This window comes from Erythrolamprus reginae, chromosome 1, assembly GCF_031021105.1.
Source record: "Erythrolamprus reginae isolate rEryReg1 chromosome 1, rEryReg1.hap1, whole genome shotgun sequence".
NCBI lineage: Eukaryota > Metazoa > Chordata > Lepidosauria > Squamata > Dipsadidae > Erythrolamprus > Erythrolamprus reginae.
In genome coordinates, this window is record NC_091950.1 from 260,992,321 (window position 1) to 261,007,823 (window position 15,503).

Consider the following 15,503-nt stretch of genomic DNA (forward strand, 5'->3'; position numbering starts at 1 on the left):
TCTACAAAAACATAACATCAAAACCTCATTTTGCACTAACCAAAAAATATCTAATATCCTAAGGAGCCCCAAAGATAAAATCCAATTAGAATACCAAGGTATCTATGAAATCCCTTGCAAAACATGTGCAGCCACATACATTGGACAAACTAACCGAAGAGTGAGCCAGCGCATGGCAGAACATATGAATGCAGTCAAGAAACAGGAGAAGACCTCCTCCCTTGTCCAGCACATTAAAAGAACAGGGCACGAAATTGACTTTGAAAAAACTAAATTACTCCACAAAACAGAGAATTTATATAAAAGAATCTCTCTAGAAGCTATTGAAATTGAAAAAAGATCTTTTTGTTTAAATAAACGGGATGATACCTCACGTCTGCCAGAGATTTGGAAACCAGCCTTAAACAAAATAAAAACTTCATTATAATCAATATGTCAATCCTTTAATTATTATGATTTTAGAATTTTATATTTGGAAATCAGACTTAAACAAAACACTTCATAATCTTCATACCATTCCTTCTATAACCATGATTACACCAACCAATCAGATCACGGAAGCATAGTCACCCAATCTATTTGCTACATTCAAAGCAAATCTCCACCCCCACACTACATGCTAAGAAGGAATGTCAGTTGCTAATATTCATTTGCAAAAACACAGAGATTGGAACTCCAGCCTGATGATGGTAAATGTGATTTTACCGAAACGTCGCATAGACATGCAAAACATTACACAGGGCAAAACCCGAACTCAGAACAATCTACATACATATACCCGTGAAAATTTACGAAAACAAATATCTTGCCTCTACGGGGAGGACACTTTCCTACTGACTAGGACCTATGAAAAACTTGAAGTCAGAAAAGCCTCCATCTTATGTGATCTCACATTCCTACGCAACTGCAGGGACAAAAAAAAAAAAAATAATTCCCAAATACTTCCAACTAAAATTCCACCCAAAAACCCCAACCATAGAGAGGATCCTAAAAAGAACTGAATTAGCCCTAATCAGAAATGAACTCCACAAAAAAAGATTCATACTTGATGAAATCAACAAAAGTCTACTCTCTCTTCACCTTAAAATCAGTAACCAAATACATCCTTTACTCTGGGATAAATTCAAACAAATATCAATCTGGAGGGCAGAAACAGAAACCCAATACAAAACAGACACACATAATAAGAAACTCCAAATACTAGAGGTACAGCAAAAACCCAGCCCTCCACAACAACTTATGACCAAAACAGTACATAACATATCAGACAAGATACTCACCACTACAGAAACCAATATTCTTTCAAAAGGATTTAATTTTGCAATAACTCCAAGACGAATACCAACTGAAAATATCATATGTGGAATTGAAACAACTTTGCATGGGATCAACCCAGATACTGCTAACAAAATTAGACTCCAAGTCACTAATATTCTGTGCTCTAGTAAACCTCCAAAAAGTAACATACAGCAGGAAGAAAGAGAGGCACTTATCAATCTAAAGAAAAACCAGGATATAATAATCCTTCCAGCTGATAAAGGAAACTCCACTATAGTAATGAACACAGCAGAATACAAAGAAAAAATGACAAATCTTCTAAAAAATCCGGCCTACAAACTCCTAAGCACAGATCCTACCACCTACCTAGAAAAAACCACCAAATCTAAAATCAAGGCCTCTCCCATCAGCGAAGAAATCCAGCAAAAAATCATCCCCAGAGAAAAATCTTCCATATGTCCAAAACTCTATGGCCTTCCAAAAATACACAAAGAAGGAATACCTCTCAGGCCAATAGTCAGTTCTATAGGCTCCCCTCTACAAAACCTTGCCAAATTTTTAGCCAAATACCTTCAACCATATACAGAAACTATTACCTCATATGTTCAAAATTCATCCCACTTTATACAAATAATTAAAAAACAAAACCTACAACCCGATGACCTACTTGTAAGTTTCGATGTCGTGTCCCTGTTCACACAAATACCTATTACAGAAGCCTTGACAGCTATCCAAGACAAACACAAACCCCCCAAATATATCCTAGACCTTACCAACCACTGCCTGACCAATACATACTTCATCTATAATGAACAAAGATATAAACAAATAGAGGGAGCCCCCATGGGATCACCTCTATCACCTGTCATAGCCAACCTCTATATGGAATATTTCGAAAATAATGCTTTAGAGCAAGCCAAATACAAACCCAAACTTTGGCTGAGATATGTTGATGATACCTTTGTAATTTGGCCACATGGTAAAGAAAAACTAGACAATTTCCTCACTCATCTCAACAGCCTACACCCCAAAATACAGTTTACTATGGAAACAGAAATCAATGATCAACTTCCCTTTCTAGATGTACTGGTCTATAAAAAACCCAATGGCAGCCTAGGACATACTATCTACCAAAAGAAAACCCATACCAACCGTTATCTAAATGCACACTCACACCACCACCCCGCACAAATCACCTCAGTGGCCAAAACTCTCATCACCAGAACCAAACGCTTAGCTGACCATGAGCACTTAAAAACTGAATTGAACAAACTCAAAGATGTACTAATTTCTAATGGATTCAAAGAGAAAACAATAACAAACCTAATCAATAAAGAGACACCCCCCAAAAAACAAGATCAAGAACAGGACAATGGCACCACCATCCTTCCTTACATCAAAGGCACCACGGATAAAATTAGTAAAATTCTACAAAAACATAACATCAAAACCTCATTTTGCACTAACCAAAAAATATCTAATATCCTAAGGAGCCCCAAAGATAAAATCCAATTAGAATACCAAGGTATCTATGAAATCCCTTGCAAAACATGTGCAGCCACATACATTGGACAAACTAACCGAAGAGTGAGCCAGCGCATGGCAGAACATATGAATGCAGTCAAGAAACAGGAGAAGACCTCCTCCCTTGTCCAGCACATTAAAAGAACAGGGCACGAAATTGACTTTGAAAAAACTAAATTACTCCACAAAACAGAGAATTTATATAAAAGAATCTCTCTAGAAGCTATTGAAATTGAAAAAAGATCTTTTTGTTTAAATAAACGGGATGATACCTCACGTCTGCCAGAGATTTGGAAACCAGCCTTAAACAAAATAAAAACTTCATTATAATCAATATGTCAATCCTTTAATTATTATGATTTTAGAATTTTATATTTGGAAATCAGACTTAAACAAAACACTTCATAATCTTCATACCATTCCTTCTATAACCATGATTACACCAACCAATCAGATCACGGAAGCATAGTCACCCAATCTATTTGCTACATTCAAAGCAAATCTCCACCCCCACACTACATGCTAAGAAGGAATGTCAGTTGCTAATATTCATTTGCAAAAACACAGAGATTGGAACTCCAGCCTGATGATGGTAAATGTGATTTTACCGAAACGTCGCATAGACATGCAAAACATTACACAGGGCAAAACCCGAACTCAGAACAATCTACATATATATATATATATATATATATATATATATATATATATATATATATATATTTAAAGGTTATATATAGATATAATTAATAAATAATAAGCATCAACTTCCTTGGCCAAACAGATCTGTAGCTTGAAGCCCTGATAGATCTCTGCTTTTGGAGGATTGGCGCCGGGGGCGTCTGCTGACTTGAAGATTTGTTCCTTGCTTTGCAAGGTCCTAGGATGATTCAGCGGTGACTGGGGATTCACAGGCAAAGCTGCCAGCTGTGCTGATGACAGTATGAAAACATAGATTGGCTCATTTGTCATGCAAAACCTATCACAGGGGAATGTAAATTTATTCCTTTTTTAAAAAAGTTAGAAATGACCATCTGAGCTGTAATTTTCCTGCCTGCATTATTAGCATCATTCCCAAAATAAGTTTTCAATAGCTACTGAATACAGTTGACATTCATGCAGGATTCAGAACTTCAGCTCGCTTACTTATGATACCAGCTTGATTTCATTTCCTCCATGTAATATTTCAAGAAACACTGCAGCCTTATTCCTTCTGGAGTGCAGTGGATCTTCAGAGGAGAAGCTGATTTACCTGCAGTCAGGGAAAAAATGTTGCTTATAATCAGTTTTAAATTTGTAAGATTTAACCTGTTAAATAATAACAGCAGTTTCTTAATACGGTGGATATTATGTTCAAAGTTCACTTTCTGAACCTCCAAACACTTCTGCTAAACATTTCCCATAAAATATGCATCACCTTAAAACTGTAGTACGAAAGTCTTTTGTTAGATGTAAATATAAATGACATTTATTTCAAAAGTTGTTACTGGCAATTGCTGATCAATGTTTTTAAAAAATGCTGCCATCAGAAATCTGTCCAATATCCTCCCTCCTAATTAAAAACTATTATCTTCATTACCAAAATGTACTGATTAAAAACATTTACTATGTAATGATGATAAATGACAAAAAATAAGAAAACATTATTATCACCTTCTGCTTGTTTATTCTTATAAAGTGCCAGTAAATGTCAACTTAGGAATATGTTTCTATTTAATAGTGTGATACTAAATTTAAAATGATTTAGTATTAAATCATTGACTAAGAACATGATAAATTCTTATTTGCAGATATAATAAACTGAATTGTCCTAAGCCTATTTCAATAAATGAACCAAATCCTAACAGATGGGGAAATATTTTACTCCTGCCATGAGTAACACCTTGCTGATTCTCTGTCACCTCAAACTAAGCCCAATTGCATTTTTTAGTACTGCATTCTAATCAAACACTAGCTACTCGGGTGATACAAATATTGCTATGTAGTATTCTCTATGTTAGTTAATACTCAAAGATTTTATACTTATTTTCTAAAACTTGGAAATAGAGAGTAAATTAGTTGGAAGGGATCTTGGAGGTCTTCTAATCCAACTCACTGCCCAATCAGGAGACCCTATACCAGCGATGGCAAATCTTTTTTGGTTTATGGACCAAAAGGGTGTGTGTGTTAGCATGTGTGCATATACTGACACCCCTCCCCCCACATGCATGTGCAAACCCCCTGTGCTGCCCCTTCACATGCACACAATCCCCTTTGTCCCCCATGCATGCACCCAGGCCTCACTGAACCCTGGGCCGGTGAAAAAACACCCAAATGGGCAAAGCAGAAGTTTGGAAAAATGGACTACTGGTTTGCCCGTTGTGCTGTTTTTTGCACTCCAGGGGGTTCAGGGAAGCTTCCTGAAGCCACAAAGTGCGAAAAACAGCACACAGACAAACCGAAAGTTCAGAAAACACACTTCTGGTTTGACTGTTGTACTGGTTTTTTTGCACTCCAGGGTTTGAGGGAAGCTTCTCTAAAGCATCCGGGGGGTGAAATAGCCTTCCCCAAGGCTAAAAATCAGCTGACCAGCATGCACATGTGCACTGGAGCTGACATAAGGAAATATCTCATGCGCCCTCTGATATGGCTCCACATGCCACCTGTGACACACGTTCCATAGATTCACCATCATGGCCCTATACCATTTCAGACAAATGTCTGTCCAATCTCTTTTTTTAAAACCCCAGTGTTGGAACACTCATAACTTCTGATGACAAGTCGTTCTACTGATGGAATAGATGGGAACACCCATAACTTCTGACGGCAAGTCATTCTAACCATAGTTCCCTCTAAGCTGAGCAGTGAGCAATCACTCACTTAAAAATCATCATCAACTCAGAGTTTTCCAAACCTGCCCAGAAGCCAAGAGGGAAAGAGTGAGAGGAAAGGAGAGAGAGAGGAAGAGAGGAAGAGAGAGAAACAGATAGAAAAAAGAGAGGAAGGAAAAGAGAAAGAAAAAGAATGGGAGTAAGGAAGAGAGAAAGAAAATAAAAATCTAGTTTGAAACTAGCTCAACTATTTAAGTGGCATTTTGATATTGATAGAGTTGCCCTATTATGAGCTCACTGTTATAGACACACAGTACAGTATTTTATTTTGAAATTCTCTGAGGCAAAATAGGGTGGGTTTTTTATTTGTTTGTTTGTTTGTTTGTTTGTTTGTTTGTTTGTTTGTTTGTTTGTTTGTTTATTATTTGCCGCCCAGTCCCGCTCAGACACTATACTTTTCCGCCCACCCCCCAAAAAATTAGAGGGAACACTGATTCTAACTGTCAAGAAATTTCTCCTTCATTCTAGGTTTGCTTTTCTTCTTGCAGAGTGATCTTCAAAGATCACTTTTTAGTCTTTTGGAAGGCCATCAGACCTGGCCTTTTATCCAGGTGCTGGATAGTATCAGGATATTGGAAGCTAGTGGTGAGGCAACCTAAGGAGATGATGGGTGCCAAGTTTTTATTTTTCAATTTTATAGTTTATAGTAAAGGTAAAGGAATGCTTGCCGATCTGATTACACTATTATTGCTGACTATAGGGGATGGAGCTCATTTCCCTTTTAAGGCCATTGGGCCAGTGTGGTTTGAAGACATTTCTGTGGTGATGTGGCCAGCATGATGTCACAGAGCACTGTTGCACTACTACCAAAGTGGTATCTATTTATCTATTTACATTTGCATGTTTTCAAACTGCTAGGCAGGATAGCAGCTCACCCCCTCTTATGGCACTTGGTTCTCGAACCTGGGCTGCCAGCTTTCCAGCAGACAAGCTCAGCCTCTTAACCACTGAGCTACCACATCACTTGGTTTATGATTTTATGGTTATTCGTTTGGTGAACTACCCAGAATTGTGCTTAAGATGGGTGGGCATACAAGTCTAAATAAAACAAATAAAAGTGACATTTACTCACCACTGACTCTACTCAATCCCTGGATTATATCATCATATACTAAGGAGAAAGGAGAAACAATAGCCAATCAGTACAGAACAGTCTGCTATGTGGTATTCATATGAGAAAGCATTATGGTAAACATCAAAAATAGCATAAATGTTATTTCAGAAAACCTTATAGTTTGTATCTCTTCCTTTTGCATTTATTTGTTGTAACCTTCGTAGAAGTAAGGTACGTAGATAAGCCTAACGGGACCAATTTAAGCTTTGTCTCTGGTATATTGTGTCTTATTGGTGATTTTGATAAATCTCATTCATCTTTTGCTACCTTGCCAACCAATACTGCTGCCATTTTACATTTTTAAAATGTATACCCATTAAATGTATACCCATTAAATGTATACAGGTGGATAACATTTAAAGCAGCAGCAAGACAGAAATCCTAAGAGGAGGAGATAGCAGCAGCTGGATCCTCACACACCTACTCATTATTTGGCATCCCTGGGATACTTCTTAGACTTCTCCAATTATCTTTTTTTTATTTTAAAGGATAACAAATTTTCCCCAGCCTGTTATTTTATCCAAAGTGTGCTACTGTGCAAAGAATCACAGGGCTGGCACCTCATAAGGTAGCAGATGTCACCATACAGAACTCACAAATGTCAGCAAAAGGAGGGATAGATTGGTATTTGTGATTGACCTTCCATACAACTCATGGATGAGTAAACTTCTTTTGTGTCTGGGAACCTATTAGGAGCCAGAGTAAAACACTCTGAGATGACAAAGGTCAATTGGCTTATTCTTCCACAGTCATTCCTCTTTCCAGAAAAGGTTGCTATGATGGATATTAGGTTGTAATTGTCTTGTAGAACAAACTGAGGATGCTGATCAGGTTTCTTTCATGGAAAATTGCTATCAAATGAAAATCTGTGAAAAATATATTTGTGTGGTGTTCTTTTCTTGCATTCATTGTTCATGTCATGTATACAAAACTCTGGATTAACTATCCACTTCCCATGTTCCCATGTCATATGTTGTCCAATAAACCACTCTATATTTCATGAACTATTTGGTTCACACAATAATATGAGACAATAAATGAGTCTCTTCATTCCGTGGATGACAAATAACTTGCTTAATTATCTTAGTTTAGGTTTATCCCCAGACACCACACAAATGCCACTCTGAAATACTGTAAATATTTTCATGAGGTTGACCTAAGTGATAGCAGGAAGTTACAAACCCCAACATATCAGAAAGCTTTCTAAAACTTGCATTTTAGATTCAAAGGCATGAGAATGCGCGGCCGGTGACTCAACCCCAGCCCGGATTTGCTGCAGGGCCAGGGAGACACGGCCCTCGGTGCAGCCGCCATTTTGAATGCCGGGATCTCGCGAGATTTCACGAGATCCCAGCCATTGTGTGTCATCGACCCAGGCCGATGATGTCGTCGGGGGCGGGGCCTGCCAGCCCTATAAAAGAGGCTTAGCAGGCTTGGGGCCTCCTTTTTGCCCCAACGACGAGCAAGCAAACACCCGCCCGCCCTCCCTATCTTTCAGTGTGCCACTGTGGGTCGCCCTTTGGGGGCCGAATAGAAATTTTTAGTGGTCTCGGTATTTTCTGTGACCGTTTTTTCGCCTATTCCACACTGCGGTGACGGATAGATGGGTAGGGGGTGCTTTGCTCCCCGATTAGTCTAAAATTGGCTTACCTTTGGTCATTTGGGTAGGCAGGTTAGGGGCGGAAATTGGGTGGTATTTAGCAACTGCGTGTTCTCCGTTGGGCATCTTTGGGGATGATTGACATGTTCTCACCATGGTGCCTTTAGTTCTCCGTTGGGCATCTTTGGGGATGATTGACATGTTCTCACCATGGTGCCTTTAGTTCGATCTGAGCAATTGGGGGGAACCTGTCCTTGGGTCCCGCCCATTTCTATCCCCTTGTAGGGGTTAGATGGCGAGACCACATGCAGGTGCATGGCCAGGATCCAGGTGAGGGTGGGGCCCTTCACCTGGATCAGCATGGAGCTATGCCCATAGTTGCCCCGGAAGTTTTTCTGACGTCATTTCCACCCCGGAAGTAATTGTTTGACCCTGCAGGTCCTTGTTAGGTTTAGTTAAATTATGCTAATTTAATGAATAAATTATGCAAATTTAATTAATAAAATGACCCAATTTTAAATCCAGCTCTCTGTGTCTGTGTCGTTACTCCGCCTCTGCTGCAAAACAGGCTCTAAGTCTAATGAGATGCACATACAAGGACAACCACAGTAGATGGACAGGTGTGTTGCCATGTTAGAGGACAATTATGAAGAATTTGGGTTCACCAAATACATTGTTCTTCTTCATGCCTCCTGAATTGTGGGAATTGCCAAATTGTGGGTAATTGCAATATTAGACATATGGATGCATGAGTGTCAGCAATTCCACGTAGTTTTAAATGGTAGGAGACAACATACAAAGCATGATAATAGCAATGCTGAACCAGGTTCTACTGGATTTCTGGCTTCTGTGCTTGGTGAATCTCCTTTCTTCATCCAAAGTCAAAAATCCAAAGGCTGCCATCTTCATTTTTAAAGGAAAGGACCATTCTTGATTGTCTGAGGGAAAGGTCTATAGACCGTGAGAAATATTTTGTGGGACCTGTCTACACTAGAGCACAGAGGAATATTCACATTGTATACTTTAAGAGAAGGGAAAATACTATTTCATTCCTGTGATCTTCTTTTTTAGGATTTTCCAGGCCAACCTGTATGGCCATTGGAAAGACATTTGTGGCAGTGACATTCAAAATATCTGGAAGGCAACTGTAGTGAAATAAAACTCCTTTTCATTCATTGGAATAAATGATGAACCATTCACTTGCTCAAAATGTGGCATTACCTTTCCCTGATACATCAAGTTCAGATATATCCTGGCCTCTGTCATCTGATAGTGTTGCCTTATATTCACCTTGGTCCTTTTTGGACAGCTAGGAGGAAAAATACAGAAATATTATTATAACACGAAAATTAATGAAAACCATTTACAGTCAGGCTACATTTCCTCTCTCAGAAAGCAAATTTAGTTTGAATTTTGTCTGAGCAAAAATGACATGAGTAGATTTCCAATGTGGGCCTAGCGAGTTGAGGCAATTATTTAACACCTTCCACTAAAAATGAACTAAGCTGCCTATCACACTTTTTAATTCAGAAGGCATCCCAAATAAGCATAATCTATATAAATCACAAATGACTTGATAAAGCTCAGAGATTTACTCATTTTGACAGAAAGGCAATCGGGTATTATTTATTTTATTTATTTTATTTTTCAAGTACATTATGTATTTGGAATATACATAGATATAACATTGTTTATATATATAAGATGGGTACTGATAAGAGGGAACAATTGGACAGGGATGGTAGGCACACTGGAGCACTTATGCACGCCCCTTACTGACTTTTTAGAAATCAGGTGAGGTCAACAGTGGACAGTCTAGGGATAAAGTTTCGGGGGTTTCGTGAACGAAATCACAGAGTAAGGTAGTGAGTTCCAGGCATTAACCACTCTGTTTCTAAAGTTGCATTTTCTAATGCTGATACAGAAACACTTCTGAACTTGTCTTCTCATTTTCTGTTTACAGCCATTATTATCCAGTTTCATCTAAAACAGAAGAAATTATCTAGCAATTGCCACCTTTTAAATGAAGTAGAGTAAGTATTCATGTAAGCATAGTTATTTGGAAGCCTTGAAAATTATTTATTGTATTTATTTATTGTATTTATATGCCGCTCATTCTAAAGCGGACTCAGAGCGGCTAACAAATAGGATAAATAAAACAGTATTAAAATACAATCACAAATGCATAATAAAATCAGTAATAACAATAAATAATATATTTAAACGGACCATACACACACACAGCAGTCAATCTAATTCCAGGCCTGTCAGAAAAGCTGGGTCTTAATGGCTTTCCGGAAGATCAGTAGGGTGGCAGTTGATTCCATAGGGTTGGAGCCACCACAGAGAAGGCTCTTCCCTGAGGTCCAGCCAACTGACATTGTTTGGCCAACAGGATCTGGGGAAGGCCAACTCTGTGGGCCCTTACTGGCCACAATAAGGTATGAGGTCAGAGGTGGTCCCATAAATAGTCTGGCCCTGAGCCATTTAGGGCTTTAAAGGTGATAACCAATACCATGAATTAGGTTCAGAGACCGACTGGCAACCAATGCAGCTCGCGTAGAGATGGAGTAACACGGACATACCTAGGTATTTATTTATTAATTGGATTTGTATTCCTCCCCTCTCCAAGAACTCGGGTATACTCATTGTTGCATGCACCGCTGCATTTTGCACCTGCTGAAGTCTCCAATCACTCTTCAAGGATAGCCCCATGTAGAGCGCATTGCAATAATCAAGAATTTCAAATCAACATTGCAAATCAACAATGGATTTCAGTTATAATCCAGTCAAAACTTTTAGCCCCACTGATTTCAATTCTGGATTTGAATAAAAAAATATTTTCCAACATAAATCAATTGATAATATACGTGACTTTGATTTGGTCATATCTGTAATTAGGACTGATCTGAGAATGCATAAAGAGAAAGTTTCTATATTTTCCTTCCTTCCTTCCTTCCTTCTTTCTTTCCTCCCTTCTTTCCTTCCTTCCTTCTTTCCTTCCTTCCTTCCTTCTTTCCTTCCTTCCCAAAATGTTAAATATTTCAAATGAGGTCATTAAAGCTGTGTTATACAGAAGTTACAACATCCTGGAATCATAAGAAACTGCATATATTGAACAAAAATGAAAATCTAAACATTTAGGAATATCTGGTGATCTGCTAAATAGGATAAAGATCTTATTTTGTTCCATTAACTATACCTGTTTGACAATGAGGAAGCTAGAAGTCAGTAGAGGTATAGTTGTAAAAATTGTCTAAAGTTAAAAGGAAATCATAAAGCAAATAGAACTGCTTATGTACCAGTGAAGAAAGAGTATCGCAAACACAAAGCTAGGGAACACATAAGCCTGGAGACATATTTCCAGAGAGTTGAAAGAGGTGTCACTGAGCTATTTTGCCTCTTTTAAATAGACTTTCAGAATGTTTGTTGTTTCAAAAGGGCAGGCAAACATTTTGACACAATTAAAACATGGTTCTCCAAGTCTGGTTGTAGCTTTTAGAGTCAAGTTCATAATTGTTACTAAAACTTTGGTAAATTTGTCTGCACTGAGGGCAACGTTTTTTCCATGAGTAGAATGGAAGGACTGTCCATGTTTTTGCCTGTCTCCATAGAATCATAACATCATGCAGGGCTGGAAGAGACCTTGGAAGTCTTTTAGTCCAACCTCCTGTCCAAGGCAGAAGTCCTTATACCATCCAGGGCAAATTGCTGTCCATTTTTTTCTTGAAAACTTTTGGTGATAGCACACCTACAACTCCAGAAGACCAGTTTTCCATTTATTAATCATTCTCACTGTCAGAAAATTATTTCTTAGTTTCAGATTTGATCTGCCTCTGATTCCTTCTTATCCTGCCCTCAAGTGCTACAAAGAATAAATCAATCCATTCTTCCCTGTGATAATCCTTCAAGCATTGAAAGACTACTATCAGGTCTCCACTGAGCCTTCTCTTGATTAGACCAAATAATCCAAATTCCCTTATAATTTTATCTTCCAGATCCTTGATTATCTTTGTAACTTTGTAACTCTTCTCAGAACACTTTCTAGGGACTCAACATCATTTTTGTGTTGTGGTAACCATAATTGGATGCAGTATTCCAAGTGAGGCCTCATCAGTGTATTACAGAATGGTACTGTCACTTTTTGAAATATTGATGCTATTCTCTGTTGATGTAACCCATAACTGCATTGACTTTTGTGGCAGCTGCAACAAATTGTTGGCTCATCATTAAAGCCTTTAGATTTATAGGCCACCCTTCTCCTAATGGACTCAGAGCAGCATACAACAATAAAATCCAAATACAAAATTTTTAATCCCAATATTAAAGAAACATTCATCCATCTGTCATTTGTACTACTGACTGGAGCAGAATGTTGTCGCTCAACGGCCCTTCAGCTGTGAAGGCTATTATCTTCCTTAAGTTATTAACCATGATATTTTTATTAATAACTGAAAAGGTGTTGCGTAAGCTGTTGTGACATTAGTTTTAAAATATAACCTGCACGTGCCTGAACATTAGAAAGAATGAAATTTTTTACTTTTACACTTCCAGAGTATCTAGGAAATACAACTCTATGGTTTTGAGCTACCCTGAGGCACAATTAGGTTCACTGTATTCATACCTTTGGAATAGTCAGGCAGCAAATGCCTTTTTGAAAATCGGGTGGCTCTTTGATATCCATCCCAGCTCCATCTCGGTACCACTGCATAAAAGTCTCTTTCTTGGTATTTGCCACCTGAAAATGGACAACAGAAAATGCAATGAAAAATCCCATCCCAAGAGCCAGATGCTATAGTTAGCTCTTTGTGGCTTGTGGCCTTGATAAGGCAAAAGAAAGCCTACATTTTCCCCCTTTTGACTTCAGGTGGAAGGGAAGGTACATCTATGTAGTTGTGAATAATGTAGTTTTTATTTTAAAATAATGTGTGGAATTGGTCCTCTCCAAAATCAACAGCAAACTGCAAAAAAACCCTATGCAGCCAGGTTATGAGATATGCTCTATGTAATTTTTATTTTAAAAATACAATATACTTGCATCTCTGCATAAATGAGGGTGTAGCTAGCAGACTTTTTAAAGAAAAAAGAATGTTTGAATCAGCAGGTGAGTTCCTGCTTCTCCCCAACTACAGTATTGTTTTATGGCTTGTGGTAGTACCACACGTGGTCTTTCAAGGATCATCTTTGTCTCATAATTATGGTTTAGTCCATTGTTATGTGCACTTGATCATATTACAAAGCCCATGGATAATATTTCTCTGTATTGCTTAACATAGCTCTGCAATCAGCAATTTCATTTAAGTATAGATATGATCATGGGTCTGAGGCTAACTATTGCCCATCAGAAGGTGGGAAACATACAGAAAGTGAAACAACTCGAATTCTGATAATTTGGAAAGCTGAGAAAAACCTGTGCCTTCTTAATTTTAAAATAAATACAGTAATAAGTAAGTAAGTAATACAGTAGTGTTCCCTCGATTTTCGCGGGTTCGAACTTCGCGAAAAGTCTATACCACGGTTTTTCAAAAATATTAATTAAAAAATACTTCGCGGGTTTTTCCCCTATGCCACGGTTTTTCCCACCCGATGACGTCATATGTCATTGCCAAACTTTCATCTGCCCTTAATAAATATTTTTAAAAGTAAACTTTAATAAATAAACATGGTGAGTAATAATCTAAATGGTTGCTAAGGGAATGGGAAATTGCAATTTAGGGGTTTAAAGTGTTAAAGGAAGGTTTGTGATATTGTTCATAGCCAAAAACAGTGTATTTACTTCCGCATTTCTACTTTGCGGAAATTCGACTTTCGCGGGCGGTCTCGGAACGCATCCCCCGCGAAAATCGAGGGAACACTGTAATAAGTAAGAATCTCAGTTAATCAAACAAGTTCAAAAATTATAAAGTATTTTACTGTGCTAGCTACACAGTAAAAGTATTTTACTGTGCATATATGTATGTGTTTATATGTATGTGTACATGCATATATGCACACTTTAAAGAGATATTTAGCATTAAAGATAGGCAGAATTAATTAATATATAAATATATTTATATAAATATAAAATTAATTAATAGATAATTATATACACATAAATGTGTGTGTGTGCGTGTGTGTGTGTGTGTTTCTATTGCACTTCACAGGATTTATTCTGAGATAATATACATGTGATTATACTGCAAATATGCTTAAGGTCAATTAGCATAAGCGGGAGTTCATTTAGGTTGTTTTGATGTTTCTGCAAAACATCTCCAGATTACAAAATGTTTCATAAAGAGAGAGCATGCCTTTGTTTTAAATTCATGCTCTGGTTGCAAGAAATGACATTTGTGCCCTTTTAGAAAGCAATTTCGTTAAAATGCATCCAAAAAATTATTGTTCACCTTACACAGCAGCAAGACTTCACATTCGTCAGAAACTTCCCAGTGCAAAAACTCCTCAAAATGAGGACCTAGAAGAAGGGGAAAGGGGTAAATATGCCATATTTGGATCTTCAGAGAATTAATATATATGATAGGAAAAATAAAACTGGAAAGAGATGGTTCATTAAATGACTACACCTGGTTTGTCCCTCCGGTCCTTGAATAAATGGCCACATAAGGAAAGCTACTTATTAAATGAAAAGAAGACTTGGATTTATGACTACAGAAAGTTTGTAGGGCTGCTCCAATTCTTTAGCAAAAACAAATACAGTGATACCTTGTCTTACAAACTTAATTGGTTCCAGGACGAGGTTCTTAAGGTGAAAAGTTTGTAAGATGAAACAATGTTTCCCATAGGAATCAATGGAAAAGCGATTAATGCGTGCAAGCCCAAAATTCACCCCTTTTGCCAGCCGAAGCGCCCATTTTTGCGCTGCTGGGATTTCCCTGAGGTTCCCCTCCATAGGAAACCCCACCTCCGGACTTCTGTGTTTTTGCGATGCTGCAGGGGAATCCCAGCATCACAAAAACAAGCGCTTCACTGGCAACGGAAGTCCGGAGGTGGGGTTTCCCAAGGAGGGGAGCCGCAGGGGAATCCCAGCAGCGCAAAAACGGGTGCTTCACTGGCAATGGGAGTCTGGAGGCGGGGCATCCCAGCGGCGGTGGTGGGTTTGTAAGGTGAAAATAGTTTGTAA

General features: G+C 38.1%; 1 protein-coding gene across 1 annotated transcript in view; it reads right to left on the bottom strand.

Annotated features, from left to right (window-relative positions):
* Positions 1-15,503, bottom strand: part of MYOM2 (myomesin 2) — a 106,357-nt gene that overhangs the window by 24,159 nt on the left and 66,695 nt on the right. The window contains exons 27-31 of the mRNA XM_070738708.1: positions 14,770-14,837; positions 13,011-13,124; positions 9,608-9,695; positions 6,745-6,783; positions 3,949-4,054 (exon numbers count right to left, since the gene is read on the bottom strand). Of these exons, the coding sequence (XP_070594809.1) occupies positions 3,949-4,054; positions 6,745-6,783; positions 9,608-9,695; positions 13,011-13,124; positions 14,770-14,837 (415 nt within the window). The remainder of the gene's footprint in view (positions 1-3,948; positions 4,055-6,744; positions 6,784-9,607; positions 9,696-13,010; positions 13,125-14,769; positions 14,838-15,503) is intronic.